The sequence below is a fragment of the Leptopilina heterotoma genome, unplaced genomic scaffold (assembly GCF_015476425.1).
Source record: "Leptopilina heterotoma isolate Lh14 unplaced genomic scaffold, ASM1547642v1 Lhet_286, whole genome shotgun sequence".
In the NCBI taxonomy this organism is placed as follows: Eukaryota; Metazoa; Arthropoda; class Insecta; order Hymenoptera; family Figitidae; genus Leptopilina; species Leptopilina heterotoma.
In genome coordinates this window covers 146,668-165,674 of record NW_025110993.1, presented here as the reverse complement: position 1 = coordinate 165,674, position 19,007 = coordinate 146,668, and the positions used below count along the sequence as shown (strand labels likewise).

General features: G+C 27.2%; 4 protein-coding genes across 4 annotated transcripts; 3 read left to right on the top strand and 1 right to left on the bottom strand.

Annotated features, from left to right (window-relative positions):
• Positions 1-368: 368 nt before the first annotated feature.
• Positions 369-3,962, top strand: LOC122504262 (60S ribosomal export protein NMD3). The gene is made up of 11 exons (XM_043615277.1): positions 369-553; positions 864-998; positions 1,104-1,254; positions 1,578-1,712; positions 1,815-1,923; positions 2,009-2,159; positions 2,290-2,432; positions 2,585-2,736; positions 2,804-2,919; positions 3,008-3,190; positions 3,689-3,962. The coding sequence occupies exons 1-11, from the start codon at positions 504-506 to the stop codon at positions 3,885-3,887; spliced, it is 1,524 nt and encodes a 507-aa protein (XP_043471212.1). The 5' UTR covers positions 369-503; the 3' UTR covers positions 3,888-3,962.
• A 420-nt stretch (positions 3,963-4,382) lies between these two features.
• On the top strand, positions 4,383-8,656 carry LOC122504261 (sphingomyelin phosphodiesterase 1-like). Its single transcript, XM_043615276.1, has 7 exons — positions 4,383-4,693; positions 5,763-6,079; positions 6,434-6,817; positions 6,907-7,079; positions 7,174-7,726; positions 7,986-8,176; positions 8,257-8,656. The coding sequence occupies exons 1-7, from the start codon at positions 4,621-4,623 to the stop codon at positions 8,477-8,479; spliced, it is 1,914 nt and encodes a 637-aa protein (XP_043471211.1). The 5' UTR covers positions 4,383-4,620; the 3' UTR covers positions 8,480-8,656.
• Positions 8,657-8,680: 24 nt separating this feature from the next.
• On the bottom strand, positions 8,681-10,499 carry LOC122504263 (ubiquinol-cytochrome-c reductase complex assembly factor 1). Its single transcript, XM_043615278.1, has 6 exons — positions 10,359-10,499; positions 9,967-10,179; positions 9,725-9,797; positions 9,453-9,619; positions 8,906-9,112; positions 8,681-8,823 (listed from the first exon to the last, which is right to left on the bottom strand). Exons 1-6 carry the CDS (start codon positions 10,389-10,391, stop codon positions 8,734-8,736), a joined length of 783 nt encoding a protein of 260 aa, XP_043471213.1. The 5' UTR covers positions 10,392-10,499; the 3' UTR covers positions 8,681-8,733.
• Positions 10,500-10,502: 3 nt separating this feature from the next.
• On the top strand, positions 10,503-18,747 carry LOC122504260. Its single transcript, XM_043615274.1, has 10 exons — positions 10,503-10,633; positions 11,496-11,784; positions 12,140-12,487; positions 12,893-13,022; positions 13,190-13,336; positions 13,458-13,609; positions 13,706-14,075; positions 14,248-14,412; positions 14,550-14,999; positions 17,100-18,747. The coding sequence occupies exons 2-10, from the start codon at positions 11,500-11,502 to the stop codon at positions 18,200-18,202; spliced, it is 3,150 nt and encodes a 1,049-aa protein (XP_043471209.1). The 5' UTR covers positions 10,503-10,633; positions 11,496-11,499; the 3' UTR covers positions 18,203-18,747.
• Positions 18,748-19,007: the final 260 nt, after the last annotated feature.

Here is a 19,007-nt window from a genome sequence, read left to right as displayed (position 1 = left end):
TTAGATTTCGAGAAAATAGAATGAAAATACGTCCGTAACTCAAGAAGGTGCGGGAAGCAATGGCGGAAATGAACATGCGCGTGGAGACACTGGACGAGTTTGCGCAGAACGTATGAACGCGGCTTAAGTCACTCGACCAATTAAAAATTGGCGCGTACTTTTAAATACAATAAATTCCTTTTTGAAAACTTATTATAGTTTAGTTTTTTTTCTATAGAAAAAATACGGAATTGTAACAATAAGATATTATTTAAATTTGAATATAATTATATTATATAACCTTTGCGCGTTTTAATAACACTGCGATAATTTCGTGTCACTGAAAATGTTCTAAAATGTGAAAATGTCTCAAGACACGCCGTCCCTCCGATTATTTACAAATTCCAATATTTTTGCCAGAAACACGTGTTCACCTCGTTCTCCTCTGAAACTTCAAATTCTAGAGAGAAAAATAAACAATAGTCGCTAAAAACTATTTTCCTATGCGAATTTAATCGACTATAATGGAGGGAGTAGAAAAACTTGACGAAATATGTCCGCAAAAAGCGATAATGTAAGTGATTTTGTTTTCAATGTGAACTAACCTCTATTCAAGTGTGACAAGCATGACAAGTTTATTCTATTTTATTTCTTAATTTTCTGTTTACATACGACAGAAAATTATAAAATTCGTATAAGACTCCAACTTACACTACTTTTTGTAACAAATCACTAAAATCTTAATATTTTTTAATAATAAACAGGTGTTGTAATAGTTCCACTATTTTGACATGACATTCTTTTTGAAACATCTACAATAAGCGACTATTAATAATTATTAATATAATTAATAATCTCCTAATATTAATAAATAAATGTTTCAGATTATGTTGCGAATGTGGTACAGGTATAGAGCCAAATCCTACAAATATGTGCGTACCTTGTTTGAGAACACAAGTTGATATCACAGAAGGAATTCCCAAGCAGGCAACAATCCATTTTTGCAGAAATTGTGAAAGGTAAACAAATACTATTGACTTTATAAATCATAATAAGAAGGAAAAATAAATTATTTTAATAAATTATTAATTTTTAAGGAAATAAATTTATTCCTTTTTTTGTAGATATCTACAACCTCCACAGGAATGGATTCATGCAGCTTTGGAGTCACGAGAACTTCTTTCGCTTTGTTTGAAAAAATTGAAGGGACTCAACAGAGTTAAACTAATAGATGCAGGTTTTATTTGGACTGAACCTCATTCCAAAAGACTAAAGGTATAAGGAATTAATAATAATAATAACAATAATAATCAATCTTTAAAAATTAAAAATAAGTTAATTTTCACGAGAATTCCTGCGAAGAATTTTATTTAAGTTTTTGAAAACAATAAACAATTATAATCAGTAAATTAGTTAATAATTGAATGTTTTCTTAATTTTGAATCTCAAATTATACCAAAATTGAAATTAATATTAATTTGATAATAGAAATTTTTTTAATTTGCATATTATGTAATTTTTTTTGTTTTTTTTTAATCTAATCAAATGAAAATGAACATCTTTTCGTTGGATTAATTCAAGTTTTAATTATTTAACAGGTGAAATTAACAGTGAATGCTGAAGTTATTGGAGGCGCTATTTTACAACAAGTTTTCGTTGTTGAGTTCGTTGTAAGTCATCAAATGTGCGATGATTGTCATAGGACGGAAGCTAAAGATTATTGGAGAGCATCAGTGAGTCGAGGACATAATAGAAAAATGCATGAATTATAATTGAAAACGTAATTGTAACTTTCTCTATTTCGATCCAAATTTAAAAAAAAATGACTTTTTTAGGTTCAAGTCAGACAGAAGTCGATAAACAAAAAGACTTTCTTCTATTTGGAACAATTAATATTGAAGCATAAGGCTCATGAGCAAACTTTGGGAATAAAACCCATTCATGGTGTGTATTTTTTGACCTTAATTATAGAAAATAGTTTTTATTTTTATCTGTATCTTATTTATCTTTCTATAAATTTCATTTTTAGAGGGACTTGATTTTTATTTTGCGAATGAAGCAGCAGCTCGAAAAATGATTGATTTCTTCACATCAGTTTTGCCATGTCGTTATCAACACTCGAAAAAATTGATATCACACGATATTCACAGTAATACTTACAATTACAAATTTACCTACAGGTAAATTTTTGAATTTTTGAATTTTAAATTTATTTTAAAGAAGTTAATTTTAAATTTATTTTCATTTTAATTTAACAAAGATCCCTAGGTTTAACATTCTTGATAAATCTTTCAATTCACTTATTTTTAGTGTGGAAATTGTACCCATTTCGAAAGAAAGTGTAGTGTGTTTGTCGAAAAAATTAACTCATCAATTGGGAGGAATAAGCGCCGTTTGTTTGGTTCATAAAACAACAAACGCTTTGCATTTAATTGACGTTTCTTCCGGACAAGGTAGGATAAATTTTTCATATATTTTTAAAGTCCATAACAATTAAAAATGAATAAAACATGTATTGTTTTTGAAAAATGATCGAAATTGTTTGTTTGAAAAAGTAACATTGTTCATTATTACATTAACGATTTTTTTAATTATTTTCTTTCAGTTGCGGAAGTTAATTCGACAATTTATTGGCGAGATCCTTTCAAAAGCATCTGCAACCCTAAGCAATTGACGGAATACGTCATTATGGACATAGAGCCAATAAAAGACAAAGACAAGAAAATATTCCCCGGACAAGGAGCTATTTCCAACAAAGTAATTAAATTATTATTAAATTAAATTTCATTTTTTATTCTACTATTTGAATTATTTAAAATTTCAGCACGTGATTTCTGACGTTTGGCTCGTGAAGGCATCAGAATTGGGAATTAATGACAATACAATTCACACTCGCACGCATTTGGGTCATATTTTGAAACCTGGAGATTCGGCAATGGGGTGAGACATTTTCTATTCAAATAAATCCTAAACATTTCTATCTTTCTTTTCACTATACTAATTATAAATTAATCAATTTTTCTTCCAGTTATGCATTGGGAGACAGCAACATAAATGATTCGAATTTTGAAAAACTGAATCAGGACCTAGTGCCAGAAGTAATTTTGGTAAAGAAATTCTACGGCCACGATAAAGCCGCTCGTCGTCGCGCTCGTTTATGGAAACTGAAGCACCTCGCCGAAGATGTTGTCAGCATGAGCACAGAAAATAAGTAAGTTTTCTTTTATATTTCAAAGTAAATAAATAATTTTTTTTTTTTTCATTTATTAGCAAGTGAAACTTCAAAAGAAGTTTATTTCAGCTGAACAATAGTTTATATACTTAGACACAATAAACTGGCAAAAATATTAAAAGAAACAAACAATTATACTAGAAAAATAATATTAATTCGCTCTACATCGGTAGATATTATAAATAAATAATAACATGTTTCATGGAAATTCAATTTTAAAAAAAAAAAATTTTTGATAAAATTCTAAGCAAGAATTCAATTATTTTCATAAATAATAAAACTCATCGAAGAGTTCCAATTATTTTTAATACCATTTTTAATTAATTAATCGAAAAATTAAATTATTTTCACAAATAAAGTTCAATTGTCAAAAATTTTAATAGAATTCTTGTAAAATTTAATTATTTTTAAAACTATTCGCAATTCAATGATTTTTAATATCTACTAAGTTCTTAATTTCCTTCTTTATTCGCACAGTGAGTACAACGAATTCTTGGACGATTTGGAAGAGGATCCGGAAATGCGACAAAATATAAACATCTTTCGAGATTCGAAAAAACAAATTCCTGTCGACGAGGACGATGTGATCGATCCGTCAATCCCACAAATTACTCTTGATGAAATGCTCGACGATCTCTTTATAGACGACGTGGAGATGGCGGATAGTACGGAATGACGAATTAATTGTAAATAATTCTATTTTACTTTTTTTCAGTTTTCCGGTTATGATAATAAAAATACATAAAAAGAACAAAAAGTAAGTTTTTTCTAGAACATTAAACTGTAATTTTTCCCTTTTAAATGAATTTTTCTGGATTTAATAATTAGCATATAGCGTAGTAAAAAATTTGTTCAAAAAACAAATTTCAATATTTTTAATTTTGAAAATTTACAAACTGTTTTTTTGCAATTTTTTTTCAATACTTTAGTTAATTACTTAAATCAAAATTATTCCGGTTTTTAAATTCTTTTCCCGATATTTTCAGAATATTTAATTTAATTTTACTGATTTTTATTTTGGTGAATTGCATTTTTTGCAAATATTTGCAGGAAGACTGCAAAATTAGACTGAAAACACCTGTTAATTTCCATTATAATTGAAGGGACCACAAATGGTATTCGAGAAAGGAAAATTTAAAAAGGAAGAGTTCGTTATAAATGATTATAAACATTGAGCGATAAAGAATATTAAATTTGCTTCTTTTTATTAATAATGTATATCGACTGATTAATAGTCGAGAGATGAAAGAAAAATTCTAAATTAAAAAATCACAATTTGTATTTTAAATACTTGTAAGAAAGAGAGATGGAAAAATTGTCGGAAGAGTGGGGTTTTACCTTTAAGAAGGTAAGAAATCTTCTTATCAAGTTCAGTAATTTCTATAGTACTATTAGTGGTCAAATCTAATATGAAGTTTATTACAATTTCTCTTTGTTGCCTCACATTTTGCGCCGTTCTCGTCGCAACTAATTCTCTAAATAGTAGGTTGATTTATTTTCTTTCTATTTCATTCTTAATTTCAAAAAACTATTTTAAATTGCGACGAAAATAAAAATAATAAAAAAATAGTAGTAGTAATAATAATAATAAAAATAAAAATAAAAATAAAAATAGTAATAATAATAAAACAAAAAATTTTATAACAGAAAATTATAAAATTTGTAGATTTCTTTTCTAAGAATAAATAATAAAACTTGCAAAGATGAAAATCCACTTCTAAAATTGTTTTTCTATTAGCTTCCTTGATGTTTATTCAAAGTTATTCAAAAACCTTGTAAATAGTTGGAAATTACACGTTTTTTGTTTATTATTTTCAAACGCCGCATCTTTATTCTTAGAAAATTATTTCTCTTTTTCTAGTTTTTTTAATTTTTGTAATAATTAATTATTCTAATTACTTATAAACAATCAAATAAAAAGCAAAGCTTGGAAAATAAAAATAAAATAAATATTGAATATAAAAGTTTACTTGTCGTCGAAATAGAAAGAAATTATTCTTTCGTAGCATATCAAAGACACGATCGAAAAATATTAGATAGTGAATTACGTAAGCGAATTTAATTGATTGACTTTTATCAATTATAGAAGATATTCCTGAATCTTTTACGAAAGATATTTTATTTACTATTTAATTTGTAATTTCACGAAATATTTTCTAGTACTTGGAGTCCACTGACCTAAATAATAATCAATTTTTCATTTTTTTATCAATATAAAATTAAAATAATTCCTCTTTCCTTTTTTCTTTTTCTTAAAAATAAAATTTAAATTATAATTTCTTTATAATTTCTTTTCATTATAATAAATTTTATCAATCTGAATTATGTCTACAAATACGTCAGACTTATTGAAATTTATAAGTTTTTTTTTCCTGTAAAATAAATCCGCAAAGCAGTAAATAATGACGCATTGAGAAAATAAATAAAAATCGAGTTCATTTAATAACGCTATAAAATTATAAAAAAAATGTCCATCTCTCTAAAATTATTTTTATCCAAATAAATGTTTTTCGAAATTAAATATAAGATGAAAATTTTAATTTATTTTTAGTACTTGATATCAAAGCTGATATTTTAAGCACTGAAATTGAATTATGGGTGAAATCGGGAATAAAATCGTCGCTTTTAAAGCAAGCAATAAAAGCACTGGCTCTTCCAACCGCCCTTCAGCGAAAAGATTTTAAAGCCTTAGAGGGAATACAGGCAATTACCATTTGTACAATATGTAATGTAATGGTAAAAACAATAGTGATATTGAGAAAAGGGGGAACTGCACCAGAAACTATATCGAAATCGATTGCCGATTTGTGTACACTTTTTAATTTACAAACAGAAGAAGTTTGTTCCGGTGTCGTTCAATTAAATGCAGTAAGTAAAGAATTCTTTTTTCGAATTACAGGCTTCGCACTCGATAATTAATTTAACTATTTCTAAAAATTACAAAAGTAATTCTTTCAAAATTCAATAATTTTTTTCTTCAAACTAAATAAAATAATTCAAAACTCTAATCATTTTCCTCTTTCTAGTAATTAATTCTAAAAAAATTAATTTTCTTTTCTGTTAATTTTTGAACTACTATAAAACGAAAATAATTAAAAAAATATTAATTACATTCAATTAACAGAAAAAAATGATCAAAAATTGAAATAAAATCCTTTCTCTATGAGGAAGCAAAAAGAGTAAGAATCAAATAAAGATTAATATTTACATCTTATATTGTAGCCGATAATTCTGAAGATTGTGGACGCAAAACCAAATATCAAGGCGTCGGATGTTTGTGGCGTGATTTTGCAAAGTCAAGCATGTTCCACGAGTAGTAGTGAATATAATTGGTCAATAGACGTCGATGACAGTGAGCCGAAATTAATTCCAACTACAAATGATAATGAGATGATGAAAATTCTCCAAATTACTGATATTCATTACGATCCGAATTATGAAGTGAATGGCAATGCAGGCTGCGCTGAACCGACCTGCTGTCGAATGGGTCAAAATTCCACCAACAAAAGAGGAAAACTAGCCAAATATTGGGGAGATTATAATTTCTGCGATGCTCCTTGGCACGCCGTTGTCGATGCTCTTGATCACATGAAAAATACACACTCGGTATTTCCATTTCTGCAAAAAATTGATAGAAAATTAATTCAACTAATAAAATAACGTGACAAATTTCATTATAGTAATTATAATTTCAGGATGTAGACTACATTTATTTCACTGGCGACATAATAGATCACGGAGTTTGGGAAACAACTTTAGAAGACAATGCAAAAACCTTGACGAAAAGCTATAATTTAATGAAGGAAACTTTTCCAAATAAGATGATATTTCCAATTCTAGGCAATCACGAGCCAAATCCAGTTAATGTGTAAAGTCTATTTAATATTTTCTTAAATAATATTAAAATAAAATTTTGTTTCAAAAACTGAAAAAATTCCTTTTACTTTTAATTATAATTTTAGTTTCGCTCCACACGATATTGAGGAGGAAGAACTGAGTACAGTTTGGCTCTACAAATTACTAGCGGATCTTTGGATTAATTACGGCTGGTTGCCAGAATCTACACGAGCAACAATTTTAAGAGGAGGATTTTACACCGTTTCGCCAAGGAAAGGATTCAGAATTATTGTCATGAATAATAATGTCTGTTACACTTACAATTGGTGGATTTTGTATCAGCCAAAGGATCAAGACGGTCAATTAAAATGGTTGATGGAAACACTCCATCAGGCGGAGAATGACAATGAATTTGTTCATATACTGGCTCACATTCCACCCGGTGATAATTCCTGTCTAGTTGCTTGGAGTCGAGCTTTCAGAAAAATTGTCAATCGATATTCACACATTATTTCCGCTCAATTCAATGGACACACGCACAATGATGAATTAAAAGTCTTCTACAGTCCCGATGACAATTCGAAAATTATCAATGTTGCTTGGAATGGAGGAAGTATCACAACTTACTCGAATCTCAATCCAAATTACAAAATCTACGAAATCAATGGAAACGATTATGTTAGTTATTTACAGTTATTCATGTTTTTTTTACAATTTTTAAAATTTTTTCATGTAATTTTAGGTAAAAAGGGGGATTTTATTTTTTAAACATGGGATTCAGTTTAGAAAAGGGGAATTTTTAAATTTGGGAAAAATTATTTGTAAATTCCTTTAATTACAATCGATTTGAATTTATAATAAAATGAAATGTAATTTAATTAATTAGAATTGATTTGAATTTTATAATAAAACGAAATTTACCTTTTCTTTCCGGCAGAAAGTCGAAGACTATGAGACCTGGATTTACAATCTCACTGCAGCGAACGAAACTCCCGATCGAAGGCCCGATTGGTTTAAGCTTTATTCTTTCAAAGAAGAATACAATTTATCCGACACTTCTCCAAATTCCTTGAACAATTGGCTCGTCGAGATGTCTAAAGACGATAAAGCAATATTAAAATACCACAGGTAAATAATTATTTTAAAAAATTAATTTTAGTACAAAAAAAACAGTAGTTTTTAGTTACCAAAAATTTTTTCATCCACAGAAACTTTGTCAAATATGCGGATCCAGCACTGAAAGAAAACTGCAATTCTAAATGTTTAAAAAAGCAATTTTGTTCAATTGTCACCAGTCAAGTGAATAACAAAAAAGAATGCACCTTCTTTGAAAATTTGAACAGTCCAATATTTCAAATGTTAAATAATACCGAAATTGGAGTCTCCGTGAATAGCATTATTGGAAAAGTAAAAGGCACAATTTTCGGCTAAAGAAAGAATTTCTAATTTTTTTTTAATAAATGAAAATTACTAGGAAAAAATAAGATCTGTCTAGATTGAAAGAAAGTTTTCTTAAAGAAAAAAGAAAGATTAGATTAAGTTTTTTTTGTACGAAACTGACTGAAAAAATGCAAGAATTTTTTATAATAAACAATTTTTTTCACAGTATTAAATAGAATATTATTTACATTATATTTACAGTAAAATTCTGACAACTACACATTTTAGATTGTACTAATTTCAAATTAATCGGATTTTATTATGTCTAAACCTTTCCAGTCAATTGATTTCTTACGAAATATTTCCGCCCAAGGTGTTTCATCTAATAAATACATCTGTAAAGTAAATTCGGTTTTTTTAGTTAAAAAGCAAAGGAGAAGGGAAAAAAACAATTTTGTTTACAGAACAAATATTTACCTGCTTTCTTATGTAGTGAACGAGCTTTTCTACTTTTTCCGGATCATTACCTTCGGAAAGGAAAAATCGTCGCCAAATCGCGTCGGCAAGAATTGTATCATCTCCAGTGAGACCTTCGTCGTAAGCAATAATACATGCATTAAATTGTCCCACAAGTTCTTTCATTTGTTTCTTTACCTTTTTAGGGTTCACTCGACTCTCCTCTGTCTGAAATGAAAAATTTTTTATATTCTCTCTTCTCTCTCTTTTCTATTTGGAAAATTAATTCCTAAAAATATTGAATATTTAACAAAATAATCAATTAATCATTTTTATTTCTTATGTTTTATTCAGAAAAATTGGGAATTAAAATTTCGATTTGAAAATCTAAATTCTTTGAAATACGAAGTCTCTAAAATTTTGAAAATTGAAATTAACGATTTAATTATAACTTATAAACATTGAAAACGTTTAATTTACCGATTTTAATTTTTATTGAAGTTGATAATTTTTGAAAATATTTTAGAAAATTTTTGAACAGAATTCTGTGTAAAAATGAATAACATACGTCAAGTAGCTTTCCCCTCTCATCGCAATCATTCCATAACGCTTTTACGAGGTGATTTCTTGTAATTTTTCCATCGTCTCCTTCTTGCATGCAACGAACCATTAACAACCATACATGAAGTTCTGTTACTACAAACCACGAATTAAAGGTGTCCGGCAATTTGAGTTCTGAAAAAAAAATAAAGAAATTATATTTCAAATATTTTTATATCTAGTCTACTTTATTATTATTTTTATTATTTAATTAAATTATTATTTATTTATTAAACGTACCTTTATTAAACTGGTCATAGTCTAAAGCATCAACGACATTTTCGTATAAGAAATGTCCTAATGTCATAAATCTCTGTAAATCGAAATTTTAAGTTTCATTAGAATAATAAAAAAACTCTCTACAAAAATTGTTTCTTCATTAAAAAGATTTTTTTTTTAAACAAGTAAAAATAACGAATATAAAGAAATAGTTGTAATAAATATAATAAAAAAAAGTAATGAATTGAAAAGTAAAAACTCACAAATCTGTGTGGATGAAAAAAATTATTTTTGTCTAAATATTTTTCAAAGAACCAGACATTCTTTGGTTTCAATTCAGGCTTCGCCATGGGAAGCGGCTTCGAGGAATAAAAATTCCTATCTGAATAAACAAACGCACATCCTGGTGTTATTGTCTTTATAAAATTACTTCTCCCATGACATAAATTATTATTTACAAATGTCATTTGTAAAAGCTGAAAAAAATTAATTACTTTAACTCTATATACGTATTTATTAAATCTAAATATTACTAAATTTAAATATCAATTTATTCAATTCAAAAGCAATTAAAAGTAAAATACGTAAACTAGAACGAAAAGTACTTTTTTATGTCCTTATTTCTATATAATAAACAAAAATAAATTAATCTCACCTTGACAGCAGGTACAATTCGCATTTTCTGCATTTTCAAACAATTTTTCTCGTTTTTCTCCTATTTTTAATATTTTTAATTCACAAAAATAGAAATTTCTTCGAAAAATGTGCGACTGACATTTTTTTGAGGTTATGTTGAAAACGAACGGACGGACGGAACAAAAATGAAGATGGACGATCTCCGAAGTGTGTGAAATTCATGACTAAATTATTTAGAATATTTGAAATTCGTTTCGAATTATTAAACAATCATTTCGAAAAGTAACAAAAGAGGTAAATATAATGTTTTTTTTTAATCTACATAAGCATAAAACAAAAAAAATTTGCGCATTATTGATTAAAAATTGAATAGGAATTCGGCTGCAGACAAAAACTAACAAATGGCAGTTTTCTCAATTAAACATTAATGTTTTCTTTTTTATTATTAGAATATGATTGTTAAACATTGTTGAAGAACAGTTGAGTTAATTCAAAAATTTGTAAAATTCCATCTTTTATAGGTTATGTCAATCTATTTGGTTTAACATAAATAGTTTCTTATCAGATCTGAAAACTCCGCTTTTGTTACATGTAGAGAATGAAAACATTCTTGTAAAATATACTTTTTTCTTTTTATATCATATAAATTGTAAATTTTAAACAAGTTTTGCAAAATTAGAAATATTTTAAAAATTGTGAAGTTTACATTTTTAAGTATTAATTGTTTTTAGAGAATTTTTTATTGTTAAAGTTAGAACTGAGTGTTACATTTTTTTAGTGTTTTAAATATAACCATTTTTGCTGTTAAAAATGCGTTTATAATTTCATTCTAATTTTAAACTAATTCGAATTTTAAATTCATTATAATTCTTCAAAATTTTTGAAATTTATCAGGCGTCAAAAAATAGGAAAGAAATTTTTATTGAAAAAATATTTTCTTTCATTTCTTTGTTGTACAGTTTGCACACTTTTCTAAAAATGGAAAGAGAATTATATAGAGAATATACAGTAAACTGTTTGAATTTGAATTTATTTTTATTTTCTTGGTGAAAATAATTTTTCACAAGTATAATTTGTTCGGAGGTTATGAATTTTAAAGGGTTTACAATATAGAAAATAGGTATTGAAAATTTCTAATTTGCTTGATTATTTACAGGAAAATGTCGAAGGCGAAAAACAAAAAACCTGGAAAATCCAGTAAATTGGATCCGAAAAATTTGGATTTGTCCGAATTGCAAAAACCCATAAAAATAAGTGCTTCGAGTTTAAAGGACGCGGCCAAACTTCTCGAAACAGGAACTCCGGAAGTCAAGAGTTTACTCAGCCACGAAGTAAATTTACTCTACGAATGTCGAATATGTCGCAGTATTTTTCGTAGTCTTGTAAATCTTATTTCTCACAAACGAATTTTTTGTCGACAGAAGTACAATGGTTGTGGAAACAGGGTTTGTTTATTATTTCACTTTCTCATTTTTAATTACTTTTTAAGAAATTTTTATCAGAGTTGCCACAGGTCGGGGAAATCAAGGAAAAGTCAGGGATTTTTATTAAAAGTAAAGGAAAAAATTTAATTTTTAGAATTCATAAATATTTTTAACGGTCAGGGAAAAAGTCAAAATTTTATCTGTAAATCAAGGAAAAACAAAATGAATTTTTGTGGCAACTCTGCTTTTAGAATTTCTTTTATCACATAAAAGAAACTTGTGAAAAATATGTTTTCAAATTCTAGAATATTCTGTTTAAATAGAAAAATATTCAGGAATAAAGAAAATATATTAATTTTTATTATTCTTTTTCCAGTCTCGAGAATATGAAAATTCGATAAATGCAACGACGGAAAATCTTGAAAATTCCGAATTAGATCAAATTACTCTGGACAGTTTTGTGAATTTGTCGAAAAATGACAGAATTCTTCGTAGTCAGGCTCCAGTGAAGTCCAATAATAAAACGGATTTAACGAGTGTCGTTCATATGCTACAGAAGAAACAAGAGGGAAAATTGGTTGATGTTTCCACTGAAAATTCAGAATTGCATACTGAAGAAACTAATTGTGATCAAGTTGTCCTTCAAGTTTTGGACTCGAAACGAGCTGCATATCAGACGCTGATTCAGCCGAATTCATCGCCCGTTGATCTTATGGAAAATCAGGTAAATACTGGATATTTATTAACTACTATTAACTATTAATTTTCCAAAAAAATTCAATTATTTAAAAATGAATTTTAGTTATAATTTTAGATAAGAATTGAATATTAAAAGCATATTGCTTGAATTTAAAGAAATAATTAAATTTTTAAAAGGTTTCAAATCCAAATCTTTGAAAATCTAAATTTTTCTTACTTTTAATTAACAATTTTTGTAGAATTAATTGTTTTTAAAAAGTTTAATTGAGTTTTTGTTGAAATTAACTTCTTTCATAATTTTGAATCTGAAATCTTTTAAAAATTCACAGTTCACATTTTAAAATGAATTTAAAAAATTGCCGTTTCATATAAATTATTATCAACGTTAAATTTAATAATTGATATCTTATTAATGCTTAATATATTTCAGGTGATCGAACTCGAAAATATTTTGAACCAAGACAGTGTTGTTCTGAGAGCTGATGGACAATTCGAAAAAAGTGACAGTCCGGTACAGTTTTATGGCGATGACGAATCCAATAGATTGGTCTGCGAAATATGTAAGTATATTATCACAAGAATTGGAATCTCAGTTGAAATTAACTACTTTTATCGAAACTGAAGTAAAATAAATTTACGTATCAATTGTTTTTTTAGAAGGAAAAAACTATAAAGTAAATTATATAGAGTATAGAAAACTAAAAAGGAATATTTCTGATATTTCCAGGTTCCTTGACGTTCACCACACAGAAGACATTTGATTCTCATTTCCGAATCAAGCATGCAGCTGTACGCGATTGCTATTTATGCCCTTGTAATTCGTGTACTGCTTCGTTCTCCAGTACAATGGGTGTGAAACGTCATTTAACGAATGGTAATTATTATTATTATCCTAATGCTGCATTCAAAAGAAAACTTTTGCTTCAGTATTTTATATCTTATTTTGTATATAATACAAAAATCATTTTTATTTATATTTGGAAAAATTTTTTTAGTCCATAAAAAAATTGGCCAAGAGCTGAAGACTTTGAGCCAACAAATAGAGAAACGAACTGTTCGCTCAAAACCTCTTACCGTTGTTGGCAACAAAAAACCCAAGAAGCCAGAGAATTTTAATAATTTAGTGGACAATTCTTTAGAAACGCAGGTATTTACTTAATGAACAATTATTTGAATAAATATTAAATAAAAAATTAGTTGAATGACATGAAATTTTAATGATTTGAATTTAATTAAATAACAGCAATGGGTAGAGAGTATAGACTCGCAAGCATTGCACGAATGTATTTCGTGTGGAGAAATTTTCAACGACAAATCTGAACTTGTGATTCATTTGAAGAATTGTCTTGGCTCAGATGAGGAGAGAATAAATTATCTCCTTTACGAAAATGATGCTGAATTAAAGGAAAATGTTATAAACGACACGGAAATTGCAGAAATTCCTGTTCTCAGTTTACCCGATACGAAACCGAATTCACCAACTAGAGTAATGCCGGAAATTTCTTCAGGGAAAGAATGCCTGCCAATTCGAGTACAAGCTATTTCTAGAATCAGCGAAGAAGAATGGAGTAAAATTCCGAGTCGAACGTTTCAAAATGAGGATATCACAGCAGGTATTATTATTGTTATTTTTATTAATATTTTGGGTTGCCACAAGTCAGGGAAATCAGGGAAAAGTCAAGGCTTTTTATTAAATCGCTTTCTTCATGTTTTCTAATATATATATTTATTTAAAAACACGCTTTTATAAAAAAAAATATTTATAAATTCGTTATCAATTTTCAGAGGCTCCAACGAAATTCAACAACAACAAAGAAAGAATTATCTGTCCAAAAAAGACAAATAAACCTTCAATTACCGAAATCCTCCCGGTGGAGAATTATTTATTGGATTTGGAGCACTCGAGAAAACGGAAATCCGCATTTTCTGATATTAATAACACAGTCATAGGTTTGTCTAAAATATTCTTTTCCATCTATACTAAAAGAATAAAATATATAGATTTTTTTAAAACCAAACAAATCGTTTTGTCTTTTAAATTAATTTTTTATTTAATTTTAATATAAAATTTTTGTCCTTAATTTCAGGTGAAAAATTGAAGAAACTAACTTGTCAAGAAAATGAGACTGATAAGGAAACAGCGAAAAAATCACAAAATCAAAGTTCACAGCATTTTAGTGCCACACTTGCATCAATTTCGGACCATACAAAATTGGAATGCATTGCCTGTAGATTAAATTTTTCGAATATCACAAGTTTGAATCGACATATGGAGGGTCATTTAAAAGTGAATCGTTTTCAATGCAATAAATGCGATTATAAATCGACAAGTCGAAATGATTGTGTTGGACATTGTAATAGAGTGCATAATGCAATGAATAATCGACAAGCACTCAATGAAATGATTTCTCAAATATCACAGTATCAATTGACCCAATCGCAGGGAATGATAACTGTCGATCCGTCAAATTTGAATTCGAATTCTGCGAGACAGGAAAATTCCACTTCACAACTTGGAAATATCAATTCTAACACAGGTGAGTAAAATTTTAATTAAAGAATATTTTTTTAAGAAAGTTTTTTTAAATAAAATTTTGTTTTATTAAACAAAGAGAAAGACATTTCTTGCAAAAAGAGATTTTTTTTGGGAAATTTCAAATTTATTTACTTTTTATTCAGAGTTGCCACAGGTCAGGGAAGTCAGGAAATTCAGAGAACAGTCAGGGAAAGTAGAATTGGTCAGAGAAACGTGAGGAATTTTTATTAAAAGTACTGGAAAAAATATATATTTTTGGAATTCATAAGAAAAAAAAACCTTCAATTTTTTACAATTCTGCCAATAATTTCTTTTTAAATAACTTCATTTTTGATATTATAATAATATTTTTAAATTAATTGAATTTTAGAAGAGATGCGTTTACAATTTTCATAAATAGATGGACTTTAAAAGGTTTCAATTTGTAAAATTTTATTGTATTGCAGAAATTCAATTATTTTCAAAAATAATAAAATACTTTCCAAAAACTAAATTATATTCAAAAATTTAAAAAAATTTTCGTTAAAAGTTCAATTATCTTTATAAATAATAAAATTTCTCTTGGCAAAATTTCAATTATTTTCAAAAATTTTCCACAATTCAATCATTTTCAATATTTACTATTTTTGTAACATTTAAAAAAAAATTAAATATTTAAAAAAAATTTAATAACAAATTTTTTATAAATTTCTTCACATTATTTCAATTATTTTCATAAATAATAAAACTCATCGCATAATTTCAATTATTTTAATTCGATTACTCGAAAAATGTAAATATTCTAAAAAATTTTATTAAAATTCGTCGAAAGAATTTAATTATTTAAATATTTGTTGATAAAATACTTTATGAGAATTTCATGAGAATTCAATTTTAAGAAACATACAATTATTCAATAAATCATTTATTTTTGTATTTAAATAAGTAAATTCTCATGGAATTTTCTTATATATAATATCTTTATTTCAGCCTATTGGCCCAGAAACGGACTTGGTTTACATTTATTTTACATTATATCATATCATATTTAAATTTACATTCACAATAATTCACACGTATATACATTACATTTAACGTCACTTCCTTACATGAATTTACACCCATCTTTACATATTATTATCCATTCCTTTCATCCATTATTCTTTCACTTTTATTTGTTTTACAATATGCTTAAAAACTCTACTAACTTCTATCCTACCATCTTCATTTGTTAATACACTCGAATCTCGCTATAACGAGAAGTTCGGGAGTCAAGTCTCCCTCTATTACGAGCGCAATTCTTCATTCATTTTTTTTTAGTGTTTACAATTTTTATAATGTCAAAATTACAAACGTAACCTAGTTTAATTTGAACTTTAACATACAGAAATTTATATAAGCTAAAATTTTGAAGATATTCGACTCATTGATATAATTTCAAATAAGAAGTGACTTTTTATGACTTTTTTTATTTTTATTTTATATAAATAATATTGATTTTAACCAAATTTAATCCAACTGAATGTGCATTTGTTTATAAATAGTGGGGGTAATCAGGAGGAAATTTTTCTCGCTATACCGAGAGACAGAGCCCTCGTTATAGAGAGCGCTCGTTATAGAGAAGGTCGTTATAGCGAGATTTGAGTGTACCTTAATTTTATCATTCACACCTTCCAAAAATCCTTCGGTCCATTGTTTTGTTACTTCACATTCTAGTAGTAAATGTTCAAAAGTACCCCAACCTTCTGACATAGATGGAATTTTCTTATAAATAATAAAAATTTCACAGGAACTATTTAAAATTTTTTTTATAAATTTCTTCGCAAAAATTCAATTATTTTCATAAATAGAACTCATCGCAGGATTTCAATCAAGTAATTTATTATTTAAAAATTTATTTATTTAAAAATATTATTGATGTTTTCGTGTAATTTTGTAACTAAAGAAATTCGCAAATGTATTAGAACATTTTTTTTTAAGTATTTAATAATTTTTAGAATGAATCAGAATATTCTTGAGGGTTAGGAAAAAAGTTAAATTTTTGTCTGAAAATCAGGGAAAAACAAAATTAAATTTTTATGGCAACTTTGATTAACATAAAAAAATTTTTTTTCTGTTTTAGAATTAATGCGCACTTACAATAATGTAAAAATAAATTCGGAAGTGAGAAACCCGTCTGATACGGATCCAGAACTAGAGGACAGAGAAACTATAAATCGAAAAATAGACTCAAATCCAAATCTTCCTGAATTAATTCAAGAAATTGTTGTTGGAAAAAATTCCACATCCGAAGCATCGACATCGAAAGTGAATGGAGAGTCGCGTTTGGAAAATAATCATTTCCGACGAATTCGTAATGATGAAGAAATTAATGGCTACAGTTCCAATTTTGCTGCTACAGAATTCTCTAATCTTTTCCCCAGCAATAAGAAATCAGATCCTTGGAATCGTGAAAATAATTTGTCACCATCATCAGATAGTGATGAATCTTCCTGTATGGTATTAAGAAGTAGCTCGAGATTGAGTAAAAAAATAAATACTGACGACGAGGAAGATGAAATTACTTGCGAATTGTACAGAGGCGATTCTGATAGTGGAAAGAAGAGGAGGAAATCATCTCGAAGTCGTTCACGATCGTCGATGCGATCAAATTCCCAAATGCAAGTGAGAAGTGAATCGCGAATAATGACAAGAAGTCGTTCGCGAATGGAGAATAGAATGTCTGAGGACAATGATGATTCATTTTCCCAGTCGATGAATACGACGCGAAGCGAAAATAAAAGTGAACGATCAAAATCACAGGCGAAGAAAGAAGAGACGAAGGAGAAGAAGAAACGTGGTCGTCCAAGGAAAAATGAAAGACGTTCGGCGCCTGCTAAAATTAATGACAAAATTACGGAAGTATCATCAACGCGTAGACGAGAATCATTTAGCAGTGAAAATTCACAAATTCAACGACCAGTTAGAAGTCGCGTGAAACCTGTTGATAAAGATTTCATCTACGATCTTGAAGATGAAGATTTTTTAAAATCACAAAATAGTAATAATTTTATCGAGAATCATCATAAATCGGATTTATCAAAACGGATATTCACCAACAATAGCGATGAAGAATTAATCGTTCTTCAAGAATTTGCCAATCACGATTCAAGTGCTGAATTAGAAAATCAAGAACGATTTTTTCGCGGTTTTCCCCGACAACCAGAAATTTTAAATATTGAGTAAGTTTTCCCCCATTTTTTTCTGCAAATTTCCTTTTGCAAATATTGAGAGAAATTTTGAAACAATAAAATACGTGTATTATTTTTCTTCAAATTTCTTCTCAAAAATCAATTAATTGCTCACATTGAAATATAGATTTAAAAAAAGAAAATTTAAATTTTGAAATTTTTAATTATTTTTTTTTTTTTCTTTATAAGTATTATTATAATTTTTCAAAACTTGTGTACATATTTTAAGCTTCTTATGTAAATATTCTTTTGATAATTCTACTGGAATTTTTGTTATTTTAAAAATTCTGATAATAAACTTTACTCGTTATTTTTAAGCGTTTAGGTTTATATTACGAGTAAATTATTGTTTTTTATATAGTGGTTATAATTTAAAAAAAAATAAATATATATAGATGCAAAACATTGCAATTTAGAGAATTGTAACATTTCTCAGGCTAATAACAATTTCTCGTCAATATAAGTTTATTACAAGAGTCATTTAAATTTTGTAAAAGAAAAAAAAATGTCGCTACATTTTTGTAATAAAACTTTGGAAAATTATTTATCTGAATATTATTTTCTTTAAATGAAAATTTTAAAAAATTCAATTATTAACTAATTTACTAATTAATTATTCTTGTTTATTAATTTCAAAAATTTTAATAAAATTCTTCGAAAGAATTCAACTATCTACTACATAATAAATAATCATATTTTTATCAAGAATTCAATTATTTTTATAAATAGTAAACTTTTTTGCAAAAATTCAAATGTTTTTAAACAAAATTTTATTTAATAAAATTTCAGGAATGAATACA

What these genes read in the sequence shown, in the direction of transcription:
- LOC122504263 (XM_043615278.1), bottom strand. Translation starts at nt 10,391, where the DNA reads ATGCAGAAAATGCGAATTGTACCTGCTGTCAAG. An exon ending in AGAGGGGAAAGCTACTTGAC is followed by an intron (nt 9,113 to 9,452) that starts GTATGTTATTCA and finishes TTTTCATTTCAG; the next exon opens with ACAGAGGAGAGTCGAGTGAA. An exon ending in TTCACTACATAAGAAAGCAG is followed by an intron (nt 8,824 to 8,905) that starts GTAAATATTTGT and finishes TTTACTTTACAG; the next exon opens with ATGTATTTATTAGATGAAAC.
- LOC122504260 (XM_043615274.1), top strand. Translation starts at nt 11,500, where the DNA reads ATGTCGAAGGCGAAAAACAAAAAACCTGGAAAATCCAGTAAATTGGAT. An exon ending in ACAATTCTTTAGAAACGCAG is followed by an intron (nt 13,610 to 13,705) that starts GTATTTACTTAA and finishes ATTAAATAACAG; the next exon opens with CAATGGGTAGAGAGTATAGA. An exon ending in TATTAATAACACAGTCATAG is followed by an intron (nt 14,413 to 14,549) that starts GTTTGTCTAAAA and finishes CCTTAATTTCAG; the next exon opens with GTGAAAAATTGAAGAAACTA.
- LOC122504262 (XM_043615277.1), top strand. Translation starts at nt 504, where the DNA reads ATGGAGGGAGTAGAAAAACTTGACGAAATATGTCCGCAAAAAGCGATA. An exon ending in CCTGGAGATTCGGCAATGGG is followed by an intron (nt 2,920 to 3,007) that starts GTGAGACATTTT and finishes TTTTTCTTCCAG; the next exon opens with TTATGCATTGGGAGACAGCA. An exon ending in AGCATGAGCACAGAAAATAA is followed by an intron (nt 3,191 to 3,688) that starts GTAAGTTTTCTT and finishes TTATTCGCACAG; the next exon opens with TGAGTACAACGAATTCTTGG.
- LOC122504261 (XM_043615276.1), top strand. Translation starts at nt 4,621, where the DNA reads ATGAAGTTTATTACAATTTCTCTTTGTTGCCTCACATTTTGCGCCGTT. An exon ending in CGCAACTAATTCTCTAAATA is followed by an intron (nt 4,694 to 5,762) that starts GTAGGTTGATTT and finishes ATTTATTTTTAG; the next exon opens with TACTTGATATCAAAGCTGAT. An exon ending in GCAATATTAAAATACCACAG is followed by an intron (nt 8,177 to 8,256) that starts GTAAATAATTAT and finishes TTTCATCCACAG; the next exon opens with AAACTTTGTCAAATATGCGG.